The sequence below is a fragment of the Cariama cristata genome, unplaced genomic scaffold (assembly GCF_000690535.1).
Source record: "Cariama cristata isolate BGI_N322 unplaced genomic scaffold, ASM69053v1 scaffold190, whole genome shotgun sequence".
Taxonomy (NCBI): Eukaryota; Metazoa; Chordata; class Aves; order Cariamiformes; family Cariamidae; genus Cariama; species Cariama cristata.
In genome coordinates, this window is record NW_009596105.1 from 30,554 (window position 1) to 55,155 (window position 24,602).

Genomic DNA, 24,602 nt, shown 5'->3' on the forward strand with positions numbered 1-24,602 from the left:
AAGACCAGTAAGCAGCCTTGCTAAAGGCCTTGAATGGAAATTCCACACAAGCTGTCCTTGATCACAGTAATGGGGTCAAAATTCATGACCAAATGGAAAACAATTTGAGACATTTTTTTATAGTGATGCTGAAGTTCTGTCATGGCTTATAAGGCAGAGTATAAAGACCATTATGTCTCTCTAATCGGTTTTGTGTCATAGGCAGAATCTTTCTATGAAGTCTTCAAATGGAATACATATAGAAAATGAAAAACATTATTCATTTATGTTTATGTACATTTATAGCAAATAATTACAGGCTGTTTCTTGTTTGGCCTAGATCTATGTCAAAATAGCAGCATTTCACTTAGGCAAATAAATTGGGTTTGTTTTTTTTTCTTAACACTGCTTTTCAATTCTCCAACTGCTGTCTTGAAACCTATGAAGAACAAAATCAGGCTGTAGTAATTTTCTTTTTAGGAGAGGTCACTAGCATGTGATGCAGGAATATGAAAACTTAAATGGCAGAAGTGATAGTAGACTTATGAGGATAGCAGGGAAATGCGTTTAGGAGAGAGCCTTCTGTATTACTCTCTGTCTCTATGCTACCCCTGCTACCTGTCAAAGTGTGTCTTGGATCTAGTAGTGATCTTTGAATCCAGAAAGCTTTGACAGTAAAACATCTTGTAAAGTAGGATTGTTTCCAGCTAAGGTTGTCTAAACTGCTATTTACCTTCTGTTACTCAACTGGGAAGAAAGGCATGAAATTTCTGGTCTGTATTGACATTGTCTGGTTTTTTGGAAGTAAAACTTAAGAATGAGTAGTGGTTTTGTGTATTTTAAGAAGCAAACTATTCATGGAATTACCTGCACTGAAGCTTTGCAGAAGATCATGTACCTGGCAAATGACAAAAATTGTACTTTTAGGAATAACATCTTCTCGTCTGTGTTTTCTTGTTCAGGATAAATCTTTTCCAAGTTGTCAGCACTGTGTTATGGTGTTCAGGGTGCTCTGCTCTTTGAGGGTTTCCCACAACTGTCCCGTCTCAAGGCACATGCATACTCCTATGGAATGTCTTTTGCATGTGTGCCAAGCTGTGTATTTTTTGTGCAACTGTTGAATGCAAACTTAACACGGTGATCATGTAATAATTATTTCTGAATAGTCTTACATTTACAGGTGAGTTCTCACTGTTGCTGTTTTTTTTTATACAGCTTTTCATGCAGATTGAGGCACTGTTTCCAAGAAGATTTGGAACTTGGACTGAATATGCCAAAAAATACTGCAATGCTCGTGTCAGGTATTACTGTACTTGCTAATTTATTTTCCCATGAGTGTCTTTGATTTTCTTGTCATGCGAAGTGAGAGAATCTGTGTGTAGTACCTCTATTGGTGTATCTTGTCATCTTACTTGGAAACCCAGGGTCAGATACTATCTCCTCCATCAAAGAGGACTGGGAGAAGGATTAAATTTACAGGAGAATTTGAGGACAAAATTCAAAGCTGTTAGAGTTTGAAATAGAGTTTAAGTGGCAGCATTCTGTTAAGTAAAATAATGTACAAATTTACTGTCATTAGTATGAGGTGTATAGCTTTTTACCTTTAAAGCTGGAGTTTCTGACTCTAAATCTTATGCTTGTATTATGTAATAATTTGCATCTCTCTTTATTATGGGATTCAGTCTTTTTGCTATCCCACCATACTTGCGTGGAAAAAAAAAAATCCAATACTTGTCTCTGTATTTTACAGATTGACTGAGTAAAAGTAAAGGTATAAAACTCCCAAAGCATAGTGATGTGTCTGTAATTCTGTTTGAGGGATCAAATACAGGCATTATAAGTTCTTATCCATCACCTTGCTTCCAATTTGCTAGGTAACATTGCTCATTACACATTTTTCCACACATGTGCCTAATGAATTTTAACCCATCTTTATCCCTTGCATCTTTCATGAATTTTCATGTTTCATGTGCTTAAAATTATTAACTTCAGGAGGATTCATTTCCTTCTGACTTGCTTCCCTCAGCTTTAGTGTAATGATCTCTTTCTCTGGCTATGTTCTAAAATAGGAGCGGATAGAAGAAGCTCTGATTTTAAATGCTTAGTTTTACCCATCTGGGTCTATGTTACAATATGGAATGAAAGAAGTTATGAGAAGGGAAGAACCTTTAAAAAATTTCTTAGCTAAAAAATTCCTGATCTACAACTTTGCATGTATTCAAAGCAATAGATTTTGTCAGCTAAATTGGCTAGCACTTAGATTTAATTTTTACAGTAATAATTACATGGTTTCATTTTCATATAACTTGTTTTTCTCCCTCCAGCATATGCATTTTATCAGCATTTAACTTCAAATAACATGGAAGAGTGCTGTCTAATTTTCAGACAGAGAAATGCTATTTTCTCCATGGTGTTTTGACTGAATGCATCTGTAATTTTCACACCACAAGTGTGCGTGGGTACAGTATGGTTAGCTACTCAATCATAGATCATTATCTTATTTTTGGAATACCGTAAATGTAATAAAAATCAAGTTTAGGGTTTGGCAAGCTTTCAGTAAATAACTTTGTCTTCATGACTTGGCTGTAACAAAACATTCTGTGGTAATAAACTTGATAGGATTATTTTACGCAGCACTTTCTGTGAAAATGTTGCAGGTTTTTTTTACTGAGGTATTCATAGACACCTGTTTCTAAAGATGAGGTCCAAAGTATGTCTGTGAGGTTTTGCCTGCCATTTCTTTTATATCCCCAATTCTCAAGCTGGAGGGAGGAAACCTTTCTAAGGACAGCCATCTAAATAGGCCAAAGAAGGAATATGAGCAAAAGATGTTGCTGTCTTCCATCTACGTAGCATTCTGAGTGTGTAATGCCAATCCTTCAGGAGTGTAGAAGTGAGTCCCTAAGCTCCTTTTCCAAATGATTATAGGCAGCCAACTAGAATTGATAAGCTCAGTAAGGTTTAAAAATCTCTAAATGATGGGTTTTAAAAAAAAAAAATACTGGTAAAATTATGGTAAAATTACGTGCTTGCAACATACTCTCCTGGCCTTGGAAAATGCTGCCTGGGCTTTTCTCCAAAGGCAGCAAAATCTGTCATGCTTGTGTCATCTCTCAGCAATGTTGACAGAGAAAAACTGCTGTTCCTGTTGCAACACTTCCTTAAAAACAACAAAGCAAAGAAAGAACAAGGAAGACTACGTAAAAAAATTCTTTCTCTTTTCAACCTTTAGCCTTTTAACCTTAAACCTACTTCCTCTATTTAACCTTGCTTGTTAAATAGTATTACATTTAAAGATGGGACCTTAAGCTTTAAATCCTGTGTCTGTAACTAGGAGGGAATCCTCAGAGAGGGAAACAAAGGAATATTAATGGTGATATTTGCAGCTTACATGATAGCTTCCCTGTCAGGTGTTCCCCTCTGTAATATAATAAAGAGCATTCTTATGCTGGTATATTCTTATTAGTCCATTGAAACAAGAGTTATAAAATCATACCTGAAACTTCTGCTTTCTGTAGAAAAGGAGATATAGTTGGGATGATATAGAGGACTGTATGCATCTGATGGGTAATAATGACTGCAGGCAGCAGTATCTGGGAAGTTGAAACAGCTCTGACTTTAGCATTGGAAGGGATCAGAGAGAAAGCAACCACCTCTCTAGCGTAAACGTGAACACCAAGTGTTGTTATCCAGCATGCTTTCGTATCTAGTAGTGCATTTTAAAATTACGTACTGAAGGTTTCTGTTGAATTTGGAAGAGCTAGTTTTTACCGTCAGTGTTGATTTTTCATTTTCAGGTTTTTTGGTAAAAGAACTCAATGGGACTGTAGAGGAGCTTCAAATTTAGAAGAACTACATCAACTTTTAAGTGAAATAATGATCAGAAGACTGAAGAATGATGTTCTAACTCAGTTGCCTCCCAAAGTTAGGCAACGTATTCCATTTGACCTCCCACAAGCTGCAGCTAAGGTAAATTTTCCACTTTTGCTAAAAACACATTTGTTAGTAAATAGTAATATCTATGTATTCATATGTATGCATGTGTATTATATGTGGTTACAAAGAATGTGTGAATATATAGCATGGCATCTGTGTTACTCTTTTTAAAATATAAAATGAAGTACATGAATATAGCAATTTTTTGGCATCAGATAATGATAAAATTTGCTCTATTTTTAGTGCAATCTTCTTCCTTTCCCTTAGATTTTGAAACTGACAGTTACTTTTAGCCAAATTTGACAGAGTTCTCAAAAGTACTCTGTTCCTAAATGTTTCGTGCTTGAAATGTACATCTTGAGTTAAAACATGCTTTGTACTATATACCTAACCACTGATCTCTTCTGCCAATTAGAATTTGAATACCATTTTTGCAGAGTGGGAGAAATTAATGAGAAATCTGAATTCAGATGCCACTGAAAGCCGCTTTTCTGAGGTCATGAATCTAATCACACGCATGTATAAAGAAACAGCCATTGCCAAGGTAAGCGTGGACGTCTCTTCTGAATATATTTAAAATACCCATTGTGTTTTTAACTTAATAAAATTAGTTGTGTTGGCCTGAATACTAGATGAGGTTGGTTGGTTTGTTGTCTAATGAGTAGGTGGAGAAACACTCTCTTTTTCCCTATGGAATAGGCTGAACCTGATTATAATGATCTGAGCTAAGTGTTAAAACTGTTGCTGATTAGATATCCACCAAGCTGGCTGAGAGTGTCCAGACATAGTCTCCCAATAGCACTAAATGCACCTCACAGACTTCGGGCTATACCGAAGGTGGGTACTTCAGGGACATACCTGTGTGCCAGCAGCTGCTGCAGCTGACCTGGGATAGTGCTGGTGCAGCCCTTACCCAGATTGCATTCTCTGAGTACCAGTTCTCCCCATGGATAAACATGGAAGAACTGTCCCCTCTAGCTGGTTTCTTTCTGGTTTATCAAATGGGATCCCATGTTCTGTATTTCCTCCTACAGTACTGTAGCTTAAGATGTATGGAACAACAAGTTAATAACCAAAATCTTTTGCATGCCTACTTTTTACCCTGCTATCAGGCTTCATTATGCCAACCTATTTTTAGAAAAGGATAGGAAAAAAAAAAAGTTCTGCGGGCTGCTGGAGCAGTAAGAATTGAGAATCTGACCAATTCCTTCAAATTTTTTCTTTCATCTTAAAAATATCACTGTGGTTTTGTTGCTATTTCTTCATCACTTTTCTAGTCCCTCCCCTCTGGTAATCCATTATCAAACAGGAAGCTGAAAGGCAGAAAAGAGAGGAAAAAAAAGAAATCTGAGGACTACTGCAGTGGGTATTGCATTAACCATTGATCACTGATAAATTTTATTATTTACTGTCATCATTACTTTAATAGTTTTTGTAAAAGATACTGAAAATTATATTTGACACAAAAGAATTCTGTGAATGTTTATGTAGAGCAATATTTTATGATGACAGTATCATGAAAGTATCAAAATTATTCTTTCAGTTTTGATATATGGCTCTATGTGGGTGCAGATGCCGAAGTTCTGATTAAACAATACCTTGTCCATTTGAAATATGTTTGGGCAGGAATCAGTTTTGGTTTTTTAAAATATGACTTAAAACATCAGATAATGATGTTGTAACTAAAAGGGCTTTTCTCTACATCTTAATCTGGAAGAAGTGCCAGGTAATTATGTGATCTTTTGAGGATAGATGTGGGGTTTTTTCTCTGAAGGAAAGAGATAGGTTTCTCAAAGACATAAAGTTGTGACTTTTTTAAACAGTTAATTTGAATAGTTTTATACTCACAATGTGAGTGCTTGATAAATTCTTAAATGGATAACAGGAAGTATGGAAATTTACCTTTTTGTATTACAAGAAATTGAAAGACATTAAAAACTGTCTTTTTGAACATTTTCTATGTCTGACTAATGAAAACGCACTCTCTTACTCCAGGCAGGAGCCGTAAAGGACTATATCAAAATGATGCTTGAAAATGACAAACTGAAATTTCTGGTTTTTGCTCATCACTTAAGCATGCTTCAAGCCTGTACAGAGGCCGTTATAGAAAGTAAGGTAATGATTTAACAAATGTGCGCACAAATTTAACTTCAGACTTTACAAATGCGTATTATTATGGATTTTAAGTACATACAGATCCGTGCCACTAGATTAAAAGGGATCATGTGGTTTTGAAGAACTGTTTTGTATTTAAGGATAATGTAAACACTTGTATCTGGTATGATACTTTATTATTATTGAATCAATGTTGTAGGTAGTCGTTTCCCAAATTTTTCTACCGATGTGCTTCTGACTACTTTTTTTTTTTTTTAATGGAACACTTGTCTTGCCTGATAATTCAAAGCAGTAAAAATGTTTGCAAACAACCTTTGTATTATTTTGATCATGGACTCTCAACCATTGCTAGGGAGTGTTGGCTAACTTTGCTATTTTATATTTTTATTATTTTGCAAAGGCTTGGAATTTTAATAAATCATGTCAGGGAAATTACAGATTCTTCTGCAGAGTGTTCCATTTTAAGATCCTATGTTCTTCTGTCTTCTTTTGTAAACAAGGAATACTAAGTCTACACTTATCTAGATAGAGGCTTAATTGTAAATCAAAGGGCAAAAGAGTACTGATGTATCCCTATACCCATGACAGGAACAGAACAGATGTTTTCATATTTTTATTGGGGGACAGAGGATGATTTGATCTAAAAATGGACACTGACAATGTCATTTTGTCTCTACTATGATATTTTATAGGTTCGCTACATACGAATAGATGGAAGTGTTCCTTCCGCAGAAAGAATACATCTTGTTAATCGGTTTCAGAAGGATCCTGATACCCGGGTTGCTATTTTGAGTATTCAGGCAGCTGGTCAGGTAGGACAAAAAAAATATGTGAAATAAGAAACCTGAAGAATATAAGTGCTCTAAGTCATTGGTGACTGAAATGATTTACTGAAGGCAACTTCATGCAGTATGTCTTTTGTAGTCTCATGTATATTTTTTTTTTTTGCACCAATCATGTTAACTGTTTTAAGCCTCTATTGAAATTACTTGAGCAAAATCAACATAAGCAGCAGCATCTCATTCTTGGAACAATTAGTAAAAACTCCCTTTCTCTAAAAGTACCGGATTAATGAGAAATAAATATTACTTCCATAATGAAAAGCAGTATGCAGTCTTTGCACTATATTGAAGTATTTTTTTGAATCTTAACTCATATCTATCTGAGGCCCATGGAAGAAATAGTGTAATAAGCCCATCTGCTATTGAGGTGGTCCCTCTTATTTCCATATAAAAATGTCCTGTACAACCTTTAGCTTTCTTTTACTTCAGATATTCAGTTGTTTGTGTGTGGAATCTTTTTTCTAAAATGCATCTACTTAACTTTGTTTAGGGTTTAACTTTTACTGCTGCTACTCATGTAGTGTTTGCTGAATTATATTGGGATCCAGGCCATATTAAGCAAGCAGAAGACAGAGCACACCGAATTGGACAGTGCAGTTCTGTGAATATTCACTTCCTTATTGCAAAAGGAACAATGGATACTCTTATGTGGGCAATGCTGAATCGCAAGGTATGTGTGGAATAGAACCAAATAATCAAGAACTCACTATGGTTAAGATAGCACTTAAGTGCATGTGCCAAATGACGTTCTTGCTTATCTGAAGCACTCTCCTGCTATAAGACAAACTGATACACCTAGGATTGCTAGTCATCAAAATCACAGAATGGTCGGGGTTGGAAGGGACCTCTGGAAGTCATCCAGTCCAACCCTCCCTGCCGGAGCAGGGTCACCTACAGCAGGTCGCACAGGATCATGCCCAGGTGGGTTTTGAATGTCTGCAGAGAAGGAGACTCCACAGCCTCTCTGGGCAGCCTGTTCCAGTGTTCTGCCACCTTCAAAGTAGAGAAGTTCTTCCTCCAGTTCAGATGGAACTTCCTGAGTTTCAGTTTGTGCCCGTTGCCCCTTAACCTGTCGCTGGGCATCACTGAAAGGAGTCTGGCCCCATCCTCTTGACATCTACCCTTAAGGTATTTATAAGCATGGATGAGATCCCCTCTCAGTCTTCTCTTCTCCAGGCTGAACAGCCCCAGTTCCCTCAGCCTTTCCTCCTAAGGGAGATGCTCCAGTCCCCTCATCATCTTCGTTGCCCTCCACTGGACTCTCTCCAGTAGTTCCTTGTCTTTCTTGAACTGGGGAGCCCGGAACTGGACACAGTACTCCAGATGTGTTCATGTCTGTTCTGCATTAGTCTCTTCCAGCTTTTTGCTCTCCATTTAAGATCCAAAGATAAATGAGACTCTTTGCCAAGATGAATGGGATCGTTCCCATCTACAGAACATCATTGTTTTATCTTCTAGCTTTTTATTGCTCTGGTTGTTCAGTTTACAGCTTCAAGGTTTTCTGCTCACTTATAACAGCTAGAGTTTGTTGTGGGTTGTTTTGGATTTTTTGGGGTTTTGTTTTTTGTTTTGTTTTGTGTTTAATTGGATGAATGTTGTGCCTTAACTAAACTTGAGAGGCAGAAGCATTCTCAAATAATTCTTCAGTAGACCCAAGATTACAGTAATCTTATCTTCTGTTGCCATTTTGCTCAAGTATTACCCAGTGCTTGTTCAGAAGAGTAGTTCCATTCTACTGTCTTTCCTTACTTGGAAGATCTTTGACAGTTCACAGGACTAAGAAAAATAATTTGACTGTTTTGCTTTTGTGACCTTTTTGTAGCCTTTGATACCATTCATTAGTGTCCTGTTTTGATAACTGAGGTGTGTTAGTGTTCTGTCAGCTCTTGTTTTCTGACATTTCCAGAAGTGTCAACATAGAAAGAACTGCCTTTTAAAGTCTAGTTGTCAGAATCATTTGAGATTGTGGTTACACAGGATTTATTCTGATGCAAATGCCAGCTTATGGTTGTTCCTGCGTTTGGCTTCCCCTGTGTCATAGTGATTCAATTGTTTGTGTCCATATAGTTATTGTATTGAGAAACTGATAACCAATTTTTTGCCAATATATTCCTCTCCTGATAGTCACAGCTTAAAGAATCTAGGTACTGCAAACTCTACTTGACATTCAGTTGAGGAATGGAATTCTGTATTCTAATTCCTGTAGGTACCTCTGGAAATATCTCAGTCAGTCTAGTACATGAAGAGTTTCCTTAAACATGATGCAAATGGGTCTCAGTAATTCACTAGCAATTTACCTTACAAGTTCTGTCACTAAACTGCTTCTTTCGCTTAATTCTGCCTTTGTTTGTCTCCACGTACCAAGCAAAATGGGTTAAGACTGTAAGAGATGTACACAATGTATATCTTCTCTTTTAACTTAAGTAAATACTGACATTTTGTATACAACTTCACAAGTCACAGTGTGCTAAATACACTACTTATTGTTATTCTTGCAGAAATGGATGCTGGAAGAGGAATAGTTTTAATTACTTAAGTTATTTTGAATGACTACAGTTTCTTACTTTGCAAATACTGAATTAAGTTTACGAGGAAAGCAAACTGAGTGGATATAGGTAAATATTTCTAACATGTGAATTCCTTGGAAACTTCATGCACGTTGTCTTTCTGCAGGCCAAAGTTACAGGCAGCACCTTGAATGGCAAGAAAGAGAAAATGCAGGCTGAAGAAGGTGATAAGGAGAAATGGGATTTTTTGAGCTTTGCTGAGACCTGGACCCCAAATGAAAGTCTAGAAGATACCAAAAATGAACTTTTATTTACACGTGTGAGACTTGAAACTTATGTTTTTCCTGCTTATTTAGTGTTTCCCCATTAGTAAAGTTTGCAGTGCATAGAAAGCTTAGTTGAACAATGGTTACAATTTTTTTAAATGAAAAAAAGTAATTTCCATTTAAAAGTTAGGTGAAGCTGGGAAAAGTGCTCTACTGGGTATAAATGTCATCTACAGGCTTCTGATGGATCTTTTGTTATGTTTAGGCGACTGACCCACTCTGAGTCAGATAAGACCAAGTAATTTCCATTTAAATTACATCTTTATTAGCTGTAATGAATTTGATTGGCTATTATCTTAAAAACAATACTAAAAGCCTTTCCTTGTAACAGGCATCATCAAAAAAGGCACATAGCAGACCAGTTCTGTGTATTCATTTTCTGATAGTGCTATTTGAGAATTTTCATGAGAATATTAAAAATATTTTTTACAAAACAGAAGAGGAATTTTGAATTGATTTTTCTGCTAGCTGCTTGTTCTTAAAGGAAGGTATCTTTTGTTTCCACCTCCAAAGTAAAAATAGTTCTTGTATTAGAGACTAATATTAAGGAGAAAAATAATAGTTTTAACAGCTTCTGATGCAATAATTGTAAGTGGGTTTACATATTTCTTTTCTCTTTCCTAGTTTGAAAAGGAAAGACAGCATGACATACGTTCTTTCTTTTCCCCAAAATCCTCCACTGAGAAGAAACGTAAAATATTTTCTGGTAATGAATCATTACATAATGAATCATTATGTAATGATTCAGAATTTTCTGAAGTCACAAAAGAAGACAATGCAGAGAAAAGCAATGAAAACCTGGATTCCACAAGAACAAGCCATGATACAATTTGTCATGAAAGTCCCTGTGTACATGAAGCTAAAAGAGCAAGAAGCATAAGCGAATCTACTCCAGTCAGCTCTAGTAAGAAAAAGAAAAAATCTTTGACTGGAAAAAAGCCCTCTTTGTTTTCAGAAAAAAGCAGTGAAGTCTTTCCTTGTGGCTTAAGTACTTCAGGCAAAAGTATGGCTTTAAATAAAGTTTGGCACTGTAGTGTTTGCACTTACAGTAATAGTGAATTGCTCCCTTACTGTGAAATGTGCAATTGCCCTCAAAGCAGTAATGGTAAGTAACGTGTACTGCAGAGAAAAATATACATTTTTTGTTTTGGTTGTGATTAGTTTCAGAAAATACAGTATTTTTGAATATATGACTATACACAAATCCAGGCAAAATATGAAGAATGGTGTCTTTACATGAACAGATACCTGTTAAGTGAGCCTTTTTAATTATGCTTTCCCTAAGGATCTTTTACAGGAGTCTACTTTAAATAAAATGGAAAATTCAGGTAAATGTTAACAGGATATAAATTCTGTGAGGAAGAATATATGCTCGGTTTTCTTTCCAGCAAATGTAGCTCTCCTTTTACTTGAGGTTTATGGTTATTCTGAATCCAATTAAATGGCAAACTTTTTCTCTGCCCCTCAAAAACTAAACAATGTGGTGTAGATGTTTTATTAACGTGGGTATATTTGTCGTGAGAGACATTACCTGGAAAATATGGCATTTCTTGTTCCAACAGGTTGGAGTAGATGTCTTTTATTAAATTTATTTAATCTGTCTGGAAACTTAATAGATTTTTTTTATAAATCTATCCCCATATTTGCCATTTCAGTTGCAAAGGAAGGAGTAAGGTTCTCTTTCTTTCTTTTATTTTCTTTTCTTTAAGTCTCTGTGCTTGTTCAAGTAAGGAAAACTTCCAAATATCACAGGTATAGATCAATGCCTGGAAAACTACTTTGTCTGTTTATGGTATACAATAGCTGTATATAATACAGAATAGCTAACTACATTATTTATTGCATATATTTTGACATTAAGCTGGATGCATGAAGTTGCATAAATGGAAGACTTTGTTCCATGTGTTTATTTTCCTGATATTAAAGTTAGCTCTAGTTTCCTATGTGATTGCACTGTAATAATATTAGAGAATAAAATGCAATTTCTCTGTATATCAATTACACATCTGGAGACAGGACTATGTGTTGATTAGGTACCTGTTTGTACAGGTAGCATAAATAATCGCTTTTCTTGTTTCTTCATCTACAGTTGAGAGAAATTGTGAAGCTCCCGTGAGCCAAACTGAGGAAGACGTGTCACAGGACTCCAGAAGAAATGAAGAGAGAGCGGAGCGCAACGCTGAAGACAGAAGAGAAGATTTTGGGGAAATGGTGACCCAGCAATCTGTTGAAGCTGGCGAACAGGAAACTGTTGAAATTGAAAGTGAAGAAAGTGAAAAAAAGTGTGGAGAAGGTAAAGTGGGACTCCTATGAAAGAATAATTATATCCCATTGTGAAACTGTATTAAATGCCTCTGGCATGAAAAATAACTTTTAAATAAAAACCTACACGTTTGAAGGATAGACAGAAGTACATGCACTAGCACATGACTTTCTTGTTTTAGCCTGGGATGTTTATTGAATTTTGATGATGGATAAACCCAGCCTTTCCATACAACTCCTGAAGCAATACAGAGTTTTTGGCTGACTTAAGAACTATGTCAAACTAGCAGCTGTGAACCTGTGTAGTTTTATTAAAACTTATGATGGCATTTAGTTGTGTTCAGGACAGCCACAGGCAAAACAGATGATAGGTAATTCAGGAGAAACAGAAAAATAAAATACAGAAATATCTTAATGGCCTGCTGGTTGAGCTGTGTATCTTATTATGCTGTTCTGGAATCAGATACATGTATAACATTATTTGTAACGTCCAAGTAGACGGAATCAAATGAATGAAGAAAAAAACTTTTCAATGTAAACATTTTTTCTCTTTATAGGAGAATTAGATAAATCAGACACATTTCAAATATATGATGGGCTTATGTTTTGTGCAAGCAGGAATACTGATAGAATTCACCTCTATACAAAGGTAAACCTGAAATATGCATGTTTATTATAATTTTAAAATTACACAGTAAAATATTGTCCTATGAAATGTGTATGTATACTTTTATTTGTTATGCTTTATATAAAAGACCTGTATTTTTGTAATAGCTGAAATGTACAAAAATTAGGTAGTTTATCATTCTAGTTCTTTTTCTCAGTGGAATTAAGGAATAATTCCCTAGATATAGCTTCTAACTCTTCTCTTAGCTTACAAAATGGGGCTAATACATTAGCTGTATGCTCAGATCATCTGTAGAAATGCTAGTGATAGTTGTTTAAGATTCCTTTTTTTTATTATAGTGTCATATTGCTAAATATTTTTAATAGAAGAACATTCAAAATGAAAATTAAAATGACAGTGAATCCTGACAGACTAAGTAAATAAAATATTGTCACCACATTTTCAGAAAGCTAGATATTGGTGCTGTGTATAAGTCAGTAACTTCCCGAATAAAACACACTACCATTAATCTGCAGTGGTAGTGGGAGGACAGAAACAAGCAGTTGGTAATTTTCCAGATCTTTTTTTCAAAGGGGAGTCAGGACTTTCCAATTCCTTCTTTTAAGGGATAGAAAAGTTCACTGGGAAGATTTCTTCAAAGCTACTGAATGAGTCAGTGTATTCAGGTGCAACTGCAAAGCATCACAAATAACTGAGTGTAAGTCTTTGAGATAATATATTTTTATTAGGCTAATACAGCTGGGAAAGTCAAAAAGAGTGTCCTCTAGTATCTGAAATCTTGTTTAATATACTTAAAATGTACACTGTTTCCTAGCTTCACACATTTTCTTCAAAGAAAAAGATGCATTTTGGGTGGTATTTGGCAAGTGTATATTGGTCTGGGTTGTTTTTTGCTTGGATTAGAGTTTCATTATGCCAGATACTTCACAAAATCTTTCTGCTGAACAATGAGACACCAGGGAATTCTGCTTTGATTCCTTGTCTCCAATGTTTGTGAATCATCACTAAGTTCCTGGGTCATGTGTACCCACTGGGACAACTTGTTCCTAAAAAATTAAGTGGAGGAGAACTTGTTCAGACATTTGGGGGGGGGGGGAAAGGTATAATAAACAATGCTCTATCTAGGATTCTGATTTTAAATTTTAATGAAGTGACATTCTGCAGTCTATAATCGTTCATTTCCCTTGGAAGTTCAGTCAAGAGGATTATAATTTCAGTTTCTAAATTTAAGGCAGTTTGTGTGTCTGAACTATTTGCTAAGAAAAAAATTCAGATATATTCTAAGTTAAAATTTTGACCCTGTTTACTTTTAGCTATACTAATGTGAATCATATTTCTTGCGTCTGTGCTGTTATCATACATCTGTGGCTTATGGTTTGTTTCTGGAAAAATCTTACCTTGAGGGACTGAGTTTAGTAGAAAGGCAGGATAATTCACTTGAAATGGAGAATTTTTTTTTCTAGATTGTGCTGTATTGTATTTGTAAACAAAACTGTTTGCTTGTCTAGGATGGTGAACCACTGAATCATAATTTCATTCCGTTGGACATACAGCTGGATAACTGGGAGGATTTGCCAGAGACTTTCCAGCATAAACGAAATCGTTCATCGGTAAGAGCAAATTCTACTGGCATGATGATACAATATTTAATACAGAGGGCTTTGACTTATTTTTTTAAAATAAATGCATAACACTTCCAGGCCTCGGGATCTAGGCATGGTTTCATCAATGCAAGCAGATCTTACAAATGTTGATGTGAATATAAATTATGCAGTCTGTTACTTTGGCAAATTATCGTGCCTCCTGTTAACATTTCAGTAGCTGGAATCAACCAGGCATCGCTTAATTTCTCATTTACAGGATTAGTAACTAATATTCATAAGTCAACAAAATGGCTTTTTAAAGGTTATGAATTAAATGGGGCACATGATGAATAAGAATGTGCTAGATTGTATCAGAGCTGCAGTTCTGAACAGGCCTCCACTCTCACTTCCTTCGGTCTTTTGAAATTTTCAAAGCAGTGTAGGGCACAGCTCCAGTGAGACATGTAGCTTCAGTTAATTCAGTAATAAAGATCACATTCATAATGGTGTTTGAGGAGAATATTAACATTGTAAACCCAAGTACTCAAGTAAGGAAACACAGAATTCAAATTGGATGTGCAATATTATTTGCTTAACATAGTTTTCTAACTGTTTTGTCCACTTAAAGAGAAATATAATTTGGAAAATCAGATTGTATTGTGTAGGAAAAAAACCTCATTCTTTTTAGTAGGTTCTCCAGCAAGGTTGGAACTTAAATTCGTAAGACAGATATCTGACTCATTCAACCAACAGTTTTGTGAAGCAGCTAATGAGTGGGTAACGCAAATGTTGCCAAAGGATTTCAAAGCTATCTGCTGGGCTGAAAAGACAAGTTTAAGAATCCCATGTTTTTGGGCAGGGAGCGGCATTGCCTTATGGAACTTCCTGTCCCTCAGCCTTCTCCTCTAGATTACAAGATCCTTATTAGTAAATGCTCCCAAAAAGGATCAAGGAAATGCCTTCTTGTTTCTGTTTCCATTATACCCTGCCATTTCATTGGCTTCCTTCTTGTTGCTCTGACTCGAAGGAAGTGAGACTCATCTGCACGCTTTTACATTTGCCATGTAAAAATACACCAAGGGGAAAAAGAAAATTATTGCCATGTTGTAATCTTGAAGTATGGAGGCTTGCTCCTGGACAAAGCTGAGGTCACAATGAAGTCCATACTGCACAAGGTATTTATTCTTCCCATAGTCTGTGTTCAGAAACAGCGTGATACTGACTGCTATAGGTAGTTGCAAGTCAGTGGGGAAGAGAGTGGAAAAATGGAATGGAAAAAAAAAGAAACACCACCAAGCCACTTGTTCAGTTGTCGTATTGTTACTCCTAGTTATTTTCTATTGTAGAAATGAGGGATGGGATGAAATAATTTTGCCCCTACACACATCTTAAAGCAAACAGACATGTTATGAATTCTGAATTCCTGTTTAGAATAGTTTTTTTCACTCACTTCCTCACTGTTCTGTGGTTATAGTTGTTGAGGAAATCCATTAATCATACCAGTCCTGTCAGTTTACAGCTTCAGAGGGATTTTTTTGTGGCTTCGCAGCCTGTAAAAAAACCATTAGAGTCAGTTACAGAAATTAAGTTCCTCTGAGACTCTTTATTTTATTGTACTTTCAAATTCTAAATGTAAAATAAGGAAAGGTGGTCAATATTGTGCTATAGTCTCCGTTTCGGTTCTGAAATACTTTGTTAAATAGTTTATCAGTTTTTCCTCAGGATCCTATGGTTGTGTCAATTTGAGATTACTGTGCAAGAAGATGAAAGGCAGGTTAAACTGCTCAAAACTCTTGTCCTTTGACTGTTTTGATGGTAAAGCATGTCTCTACTTGCTAGGCAGATCTTTACGTGCTGTGCTGAAATGCCACAGAAAAGAGGATAGCAGTATTGCCATAAAACCAGATGCATTATTAAGATAATTTGGTGATCTGATTTCTCATGTCATTAATTGCTAATTTACTGTAATAATTTTTACTACAAGTGTTTTTCTAACACTGCATTATTATAAAGGAATATAATAACCTCAAAGCAAGTACGTCAGTGATTCCATTAAAATTTTACAGTTGGAAAACATTTGTTGAGAAATAGACTAATACCTAGTTGAATTGAATAGCTGTTCCAGTTCACTGACCTGAGGGGCTGTACACTACGGATTGTTAATCCAGCGTTAAGCATGTATCAGAAGGTTAGAGGAAAGAAGAAAGGTTGTCTGTAAACCCAATTATAAATGCTGTTCAAGTAATGGGAGCGAACTTTCCTTTTCTGAGAGACCAGCTGCAACAGGAGGATGGCCGCTGTAAGAAGAGAACTCCTTTGCATGTCTGTGTTTCCCATCAGCAAAGTCTTGCTTACACAAGAGATGTTTACCTGAAGCTTTATCAAGAAACCCTTCTCCTATTGCTGTACCTGAGATTAGTAAAGGCCATTTCTGGCCTTATTTTCTACCTTCTGGATGAGCACACGTAGCAAAACCATTCCTGTAGTCAATGCTAAAGTTGGCAGAGTTCTTCAGCAGGTGAGGGTGGGGAGTTGCAGCTTGTATGAAGAGAGACTTGAATCTCTGCATCTCTGATCATACTAGCTGTTTTCATCCAGTTTTGAATGTGTTCATTCATAGCACTCTTTCACTGTGGTTAAACAGTTCTGTGTAATGTCTGTCATGCTGCTGACAATAGCATTCTCTACCAGATACTGAGGTTTGTGAAAGAATGGAGTCATCTAACAGCAATGAAACAGAAGATTGTCAGAAAAAGTGGTCAGATATTTTGCAGTCCTATTCATGCTGCAGAGGAGTTGTCTAAAAAGCAGTCAGTGGTCAGCAGCACGAAAAGGTATGCGGTTTTTAATTTTTCTTCTTCTTACTACTTGCTGCGGGAATTTGATATATTTAATGTAACTTTCAGTGGAAGGATGCTGGAGACCAAATTGGTCGTTTGATGATTGCTTGTCACATAGTGACAAACGTAAGCAACGGAGCACGTCAGTAAATCTGTTGAAATGGAAGTGTCTGCTTCCCTGTCCCCCACTGTGCCGTCTTCAGCAGCCGTTCTGGCCTCACTGCACTGCATGTTTGAACATCTGGAACTTGCCAGAGATTTTTGAGGAAAAATCCTGACCTCAGGGACTCAAGGGAAAAGTAAGGTCAAAGAATCTTGTTATTTTCCCCACCTGGAAGCAGAAAGAAATCGTTAGTTGCCATCAATGATGTTTCATTCATAATTCACAGCCTACTCCAACCCTTTCTGATACTCATTTTTTCTTTAACCAATTCTGTTCTCTGTGGAGAACAGAAGTTTCTCAAAACTGTTGTTTTCCTTGCTGGGTGTCACTGAAAAGGGCTAGTGTTTAATCCTTGTCAAAATCTAAATTTACCTTTTTTCCACTTTCTTTCCTTTTTCTGATATGCTGTCTTCCCTGACAGACGTTTGCAGCTTCGGTGTTGTCATTGCTGTCCACAAAACTTCTCACGCGTACAGGTTAACTCACCAAGTTGCCTCTGCAAACTATCTAAAACCTTTTTATTCCTCTTTGTCCCTACTGTTAAATTCTCCAGGGTGACTGTATTTTGGCTGTAGGCAAGAATTCAAGTAAATAAATAGAGTTTGTAATTCCAGTAATATAAGGAGAAGCAGCAGGTTAAGTGTTTCTTAACCTGTTGCTTGACTGTGTCCTTTCAAAAACCCTACCATAACCTACAGCAGCCTTCTAAGGTAGTATGTAGAGTTTGGTATATGTGTAGTACAGAGAAATGTACTTACAAGAAGTTGTCCGAATAGTGGGTTTTTGAAGAACGATCAGAGTGAAGAGATTTTAAAAGTTTTACTTAAGAGCAGTGGTGTTTTGCATGTTTTCACATTGAAATAAAGAAGTGAGTTCAAACATAACTAACGGAGCAAGGAGTCCTTCAGAGCTTGTAAAGCTTCCTGGATCATCTAGAACGTCAGTGAGACTTCACCTAACTGCAGCAAAATAGCTTTCAGATTTCACTGTCAGGCAATAGCAAATTGCTTTCACTTTTTTATTGTTATATACAAAACAACTTATCTGTTTGCTGGTTAGACCTGATTCTGGTTTTAGAAAAATATACTTTATTTAATATGGAAGTATTATGATAAAGTATGTTTTCCCAAGCTTTATTCATTTCTAATCCAGGAAATGAGGAATGTTTTAAGAGAATATGCCATACCAATCTTGCTGCAGCCAAGAGCGAATATTCCTTGAGGGAGATTGTTCCCTTTGTAGTATATTGACAGAATTTTAAATTATTTTAGGTACCTGACCAAGGAGGATGTAGCAGCAGCCTCGCTTATCAAAGCTAGCAGCACCGGGGGCAGTGTTCGCCTCATCTCAAAAGAAAGTGGGATTTGTCTGAAGAATGAAAATGCTTCTATTGAACAATCAGGTCATTCCACAAAGTAAGTTTATTAATGCAATAAGGTGGTTAAGCTCTTCACAGACTTTTTTTTTAAGGGAGCAAAATTACTTGCTATGAGTGTTTACCTTGCTGAAGTACAGCGTTTAGACAAGAAACTCGCTGTAGTGCTAATAAGCTATGTTATTCTTACAACAATTTAGATTACATCTGTAAACAAAAAAAATAGTTACATGATTTAGTTAAGGAAAAAAGAACATTAGCTCAGGCCTGCTTGTGAGGTCAACAGCAAATTGGGGACACCAAATTTTCTTCTGGTTTGCCTCAATTTAGAAAAGGGAAGAACGTGAAAACTCCAGACAGACAACGCCCTTTTAAAAAATTTGATTAGACAAGCAGTGTGTATCCTGCCTGGAGGTAAGCTGTGGTGAGAGTAGGAAATTGAGAGGTAACCGTGAAGGTTGCGTAGAGAAACCAGGATATTTCCTTTGACTTTTTTACTTCTGTTAAAGAGGGGGCTGAAATATTTCACATTTATATGTGTACATGCCTGATAGAAACCACCATTTCTTTATAAATACAGCATTATTTCAGCTAATAATTCAGTGTACGTGTGTAAATGTAGTAGGATGTGCAAAAGAAAAATCTGTCTGCCATATTGTCAAATTTTGTTTAACTGGAAGTGTAAACCAAGTAGATGGTTTGCACTGTGCAGGCATCAATACAAGCAAGATATTACTTAAACTCGAATTGGTATTTCAGAGCATAAAAGATACCTAATGGAAATATACAGTGCGTTTAAAAAAAAAAATTCCATTGTGTTGCTGAATACCTCCGTTGTTAATAACTGTACTTTGTTCTCTGCAAACAGGTTGCTTTCAGAAAATGGAAGAGGTCCGTCAGCTCTTCATTCGGGGCAGGCTGAAGCAGAAGGCTCCTCCCTACCCAAAGGCTACTTGCAAGCCTTGGACAGCCAAGGGAACCCTCTCTGTCTCAGCTGCCAACAGCCAACAGCTCCGCTCGAGCCAGGCTGCCAGACCCGTGCTTGGGACACGCGATTCTGCTCTCATGCCTGCCAGGAGGACTTCACGATTCGCTCTAGTCAGAGCTACCTTAGGACTAAAGTGTTTGAAATTGAACATGGTGTTTGCCAGTTTTGTCATCAAAACGCCCAGGAGCTTTATCTCAGCATCAGAGATGCGCCCAAGAGTCAGCGTAAGAAACTTCTGGAGAGTTCTTGGATGTCTCACCTTCCACTTGGGCAGGTAATAGTACTGGTTTTTACGCAGTAACAGTTAATCTGTGTATTCCTGTAGCAGATAGTTCAGAGAAATCCCAAATTTCTTCTTACAGGTTTAAGATAGAAGGTTAACATAGCACCAACAAAAAACAAATCCTTTAAAAAAAAAAAATTAAAAAACCTAAACAACAAAAAACAAACCCCAAACAAAAGAAATCCCAGTGTCTTCTAACACATTTTTCATCTCTAAAAGGCACAGGCATCGGAATTCTGGTTCCTTAGGGATGGATGTAAATACCGCAGCTGGTTGTACTTGAAATGCACTTTATTAATGAACTTTATGGTTATGAAACAATTTAAGACTGGGTGTAGTCTAGCAGTACTAGGTTATTCCTGCTTTAGCAGAATATTTGGTAGGAGCTTAACTAAAGCCAGTTGTCACAGCTCCACTCGGTATCACCTCAAACTGCATTCCAAACTGCCACCGTTCTTCCATGGTTGTGATGGATTGCTTCTTCGCTGACTTGAAGACAACAGAGCAGGGACAGAGAATATTCCTCTGTAAAGTCGTGGTTTTATTCAGAAACTAAAATACTATTTTCTGCTGCAAAATTGAAATTCTACTTCAGAAGCTACTGGTTCTAAATTGCTTAAATTCTGCAGACACACATTGAAACTTGCAAAAGAAAGTTAATTTACCAACACTGGTTGTATGTATGAGATCAGCTTTGTTGCTTGCAGCTTGTGAAAACCAGGTGGTGTACATCTGAAAGATGGAGATGAGAAGTCTCGAGTAGGGGAATCTCACGGCCTTCTAAGCGAACACAGCTCCGTGTTACGTTACAATTAGCAGCCCTTAGCTTTTTGAAAGCTGACACAGGTCTTCATCACCTCAGGTTTCTCCGTGCTTTCTGGTACAATTACCATGGACTTGATCAAAAACTTAAGGACTCTAACTAGGTGTTTGTCATTTAATTTTTGTGATGGGACTATAGCTGTTGCACTCTTTATTTGTGTATATTTAATACCAGCACTTGATGATAAAATGACATTGAAGATAACTTGCTGTACCACTCAAGAAAACTGAACCTTTCATTCTGTCTTTCCTTGATCCACTGTGATGTGCTTCAGCATGCTGCAGGCTAGGTGAAAATATGGCAACTAAAATTACAGCTGTTTGCTTGTCCAGTGGGAGTAACAAAAAATGCTAAAATACTTTCTTTCGATGAAAACTAAAAATAGCTACTTCCCTGAATTATTTTCTTGTCCTTAAGGCAGAACACAGAGGTAGTTCCGAAGGAGTATCTATCGCTTCCAATGCCATGTCCTTTGTTTCCTGCAGTTGAATGACATCATATCAAACCCGACAGAAGGCCAGTTCTGGCAGGCAGACCATATCAAGCCTGTTTACAGCGGAGGAGGACAGTGCTCCCTGGAAAACCTTCAGACTCTCTGTACAGTCTGCCACAGAGAGGTCAGTGTGGTACGGCCAGAGGTAGCACAGCCGGACCCCGGGCTCGGAGCAGGTTGCTCAGCACCACCCAGTGCAATCCTGTGCCATCTCACCCCCCTCAGCGCCTGCCTGCCCTCAGGAACAGAAGGCCCCAGGCAGGGCTGTGGGGCAGCTCTGCCCTGTGCCCCCGGGGAGGGCCTGGCTCCGGACCTCCTGCCCCTCCTTTCTGCAGCAGCAGACTGTAATTCCTGTAATTCGGTTCTTCCTCAGCCCTCTTGTCTCCAGCTGAGCAACCCCGGTGCCCTCAGCCTCTCCATCCTGCACAGTGAAGATGGAAAGGCAGCATTAAACTGTTACAACAGTTTCCTCAGGAACTGGGAAAATGTCACCTTAATAAACATTTGCATTTTATTATGTAGTCTACTACAAAATTAGACTGAAGTGTAACTGTAGGCTAGTGCTTTCCGCCGAGCACGCTGTTGCCAAGTAACAATACTTACTGAACAGATCTATCTTTCTCTTTTTTGCAGAGAACTGCAAAACAGGCCAAGGAAAGAAGCCAGCTGAAGAGACGTTCTTTAGCTACAAAGTACGGCTGTGATATCACAAAGTTTTTTGTGAAGATGTAAAATGCAAAATATATTCAGTTATCATGAAACTCAGAAATCAGTATAGTTACATGGTTTTCCTCATGCACTGATTTAAAAATAATTATCTTTGTGACAGTCTATCATGCTGTTGATAGAAGGAAGAAAATACAGAATTAAAACTGAGAAATCATTTGTAACGCTGACTGTCAGAGGGCCTTGGGTGAGTGCATCCAAGGTACTTGGTACTTGATCATGGTTATGTTCTTATGACCCTGTGGTTCAAAGCTAAAGTTTTGTGTGTAACCTTAATGCAATTTTGAAGCATTACTGTGTTCCTATTCCAGGGTAGTTTTAGCTGCAAGAATTTGAGGAAGTTCTCTTGAACCTTCCATGGGTGTTACAGGGTTCAGTTGTATTGGGGACATTATTGACCAAGAAGATGATACCTTAGTTTTAAATACTTTTCTTTGTTCACGTATCAAAATTGCTGGAGAAGATACAGGCTCTGATACCTATTATGAGAAAAACAGCATGAGTGATTTGTCTCTTCTAAAACTGTATTAAGACAGTCCTGATCAGCCAGGAAAGGCTTCCTGTTGGCACTAGGCCTGACTTGTAGGACTTTGGCATTTAGAATTAATGTACATTGAAATCTGTTTTTACTTAAACCAGCTTGTATTAAAAACTTAGACATCATAAGGAACAATAAATATTACCAATTATCTCATCAAAGGTAGTTTCCAGGAAATGCTACAGTCACATTTTCCTTAACAAGATTGCAGTGATGCTGCTTATTTTAGACCATTTATGTGGCTTTCTTTGCGGTTGCTTCAAATAAATACGTGTCTCTCTTTCCTGGTGATTTTTTTTTTTTTTAATGCTTTATCCATTTCTCCCCTACCCCTTGAATGCCCTAAGGCAGTAGAAAGGTCATAAAGCCAATCTGTACACTACACATCTTCTTCTGAAAGTTCATGACTAATGTCAAGTACATCTAGGTAAAATAAGCTGAAAAGCTTTCTCTGTTATCCTTATGAGAAAAATTCTTAAAGTTTTAAAACTCTAACTGAAAAAAAGAATGTTTAAGACAAGGTAGTGGCTTGAGTGTACCATTTTCTATAGAGCGATACAAACAGGACTTTCCCAGCAAAGACACGTAGTGCTTTTTTTTGGCAGTTAACTAAAAGGTGTTGTTTGTGTTCTCAGAGTATGATTAAAGGAATCGTCTCTTCAGCAGACCAAGTAAGAAAGAACAGCCTGATAACTATCTGAGGGATTCTGAAGTTCATACAGCCTTTATCTGGGGCCACACTTCAATGTAAAATTTCATGAGAGGAGGAAACCAAGCTTAAAGATGACTTCTTATTCAGTAATTAGCCTGGTGCAATTTCTTTTAAAGCAGCTAGACAGTTAAACAACAGCTAAACGGGTCTTTGTCCTTCTCACCCCTTGTCTCAGAGGGCTGTGCCTCAGGTGAAACACAACATCTTGCAGACCAAATTCTGTGACAAGATTTTTCTCTGAAGAAGATTTAACTCTTCTTTATCCTGAAAAAATGTATTTCTACTTGATACAGCTTTACCTGAGGGAAACACTCTAGCCCCAACCCCTGTCCCCTCAAAGAAGGTTTAGGGTAACACCTGGAACCCTACTATTTGAGGCAGAACTTAACTTTATGACTGTGACTACATTAAGCCTAGAAACAATGCTGTTCCTAGGTCCAGCTACACAAGGATGACATCTAGAAAGTCTTTTGACAAAAGAAGTCTGAGAGCCAGTAAGTTCAGATTTATTGAGTAATACTGGAGCTGTTTTCACACTTCATTTTGTAACGCTGACCTTTTGCCAATTTTTATTAGAACTCACGAAGATCACTGTAAAGCAAGGTTGGCACTTACACATCGTAGCGTTTGCATGATAGCTAGTGGGGTCACTGTACAGCAGGTGACAGAATTGTTTCATCGCATCAGAGCAAAGACACCGGATGCATTCAAACGGTCTCTGTAAATACCAGCAGGTTGCTTACAGTGAAACCCCTCTGCAGGTGTCACTTACTTACGTACAGCTCTGGCCCTTGCATGCAGGGAAGGGTGTAAAGGATCCAATCCCATCAGTGATCCACCTGAGGCGATCAGGCGTACTGTACTGTCCAGTCACAGCCCCAAAGATGGACAACTGCTGCAATGTTAGGCAAGTTTATCATGAACTAGAATGTACGGCCTACTTTAAATAAAAATAAGGATATTTTAGAAGTATTTGCAACTTGGCGATGAACAAAAAAATACTGGGTTCAATATTTATGATTAGCAATAAATACAAATTACTTAATGTTTGCACATCAATTTAAGTAGACTACTGTCACTTGACAAAGGCTGATTAAGAACTGTAAAGCAGCACAGTCTGCATGGATTTCAACATGAAGTATTTGCATACGGCCCACTCATGTCCATTATTTAACAAGCTAATGCAAAAAAAATAATGCTTTGGACAGCGAGGAGATTGCTTCCCCAAAGATCTACGTAAAACTACTTGTGAAGCCCCTTCCAAACCTCCACGTTAAGAGTTGCTACAGGCATCCTCCTCGGCTGCCAATTCAGCTCTGTCCTTGGGAACATGACTCGCCATCATCACTAATGCCGCCTGTACTGTTGATGACCGTATTGTCGACTCCCCACAAGCCAGTCAATCTGTAACTGTTAACTTCCCCGAAGGAAAATAAATAGCATGCTACTTGTGAAGACACACAAGCTGACACAGCTGGTTACA

General features: G+C 37.4%; 1 protein-coding gene across 1 annotated transcript in view; it reads left to right on the forward strand.

The window, feature by feature from the left end:
- Positions 1–21,875, forward strand: part of ZRANB3 (zinc finger, RAN-binding domain containing 3) — a 45,815-nt gene extending 23,940 nt beyond the window's left edge. Inside the window, exons 5-20 of the mRNA XM_009704392.1 lie at positions 1,195–1,280; positions 3,777–3,948; positions 4,331–4,459; positions 5,911–6,030; positions 6,723–6,842; positions 7,363–7,542; positions 9,546–9,698; positions 10,330–10,810; positions 11,795–11,998; positions 12,525–12,616; positions 14,104–14,205; positions 16,870–17,012; positions 18,453–18,596; positions 19,425–19,818; positions 21,136–21,267; positions 21,777–21,875. Coding sequence (XP_009702694.1) covers positions 1,195–1,280; positions 3,777–3,948; positions 4,331–4,459; positions 5,911–6,030; positions 6,723–6,842; positions 7,363–7,542; positions 9,546–9,698; positions 10,330–10,810; positions 11,795–11,998; positions 12,525–12,616; positions 14,104–14,205; positions 16,870–17,012; positions 18,453–18,596; positions 19,425–19,818; positions 21,136–21,267; positions 21,777–21,875 — 2,751 coding nt within the window. The remainder of the gene's footprint in view (positions 1–1,194; positions 1,281–3,776; positions 3,949–4,330; positions 4,460–5,910; positions 6,031–6,722; positions 6,843–7,362; positions 7,543–9,545; positions 9,699–10,329; positions 10,811–11,794; positions 11,999–12,524; positions 12,617–14,103; positions 14,206–16,869; positions 17,013–18,452; positions 18,597–19,424; positions 19,819–21,135; positions 21,268–21,776) is intronic.
- The last annotated feature ends 2,727 nt before the right edge of the window (positions 21,876–24,602 follow it).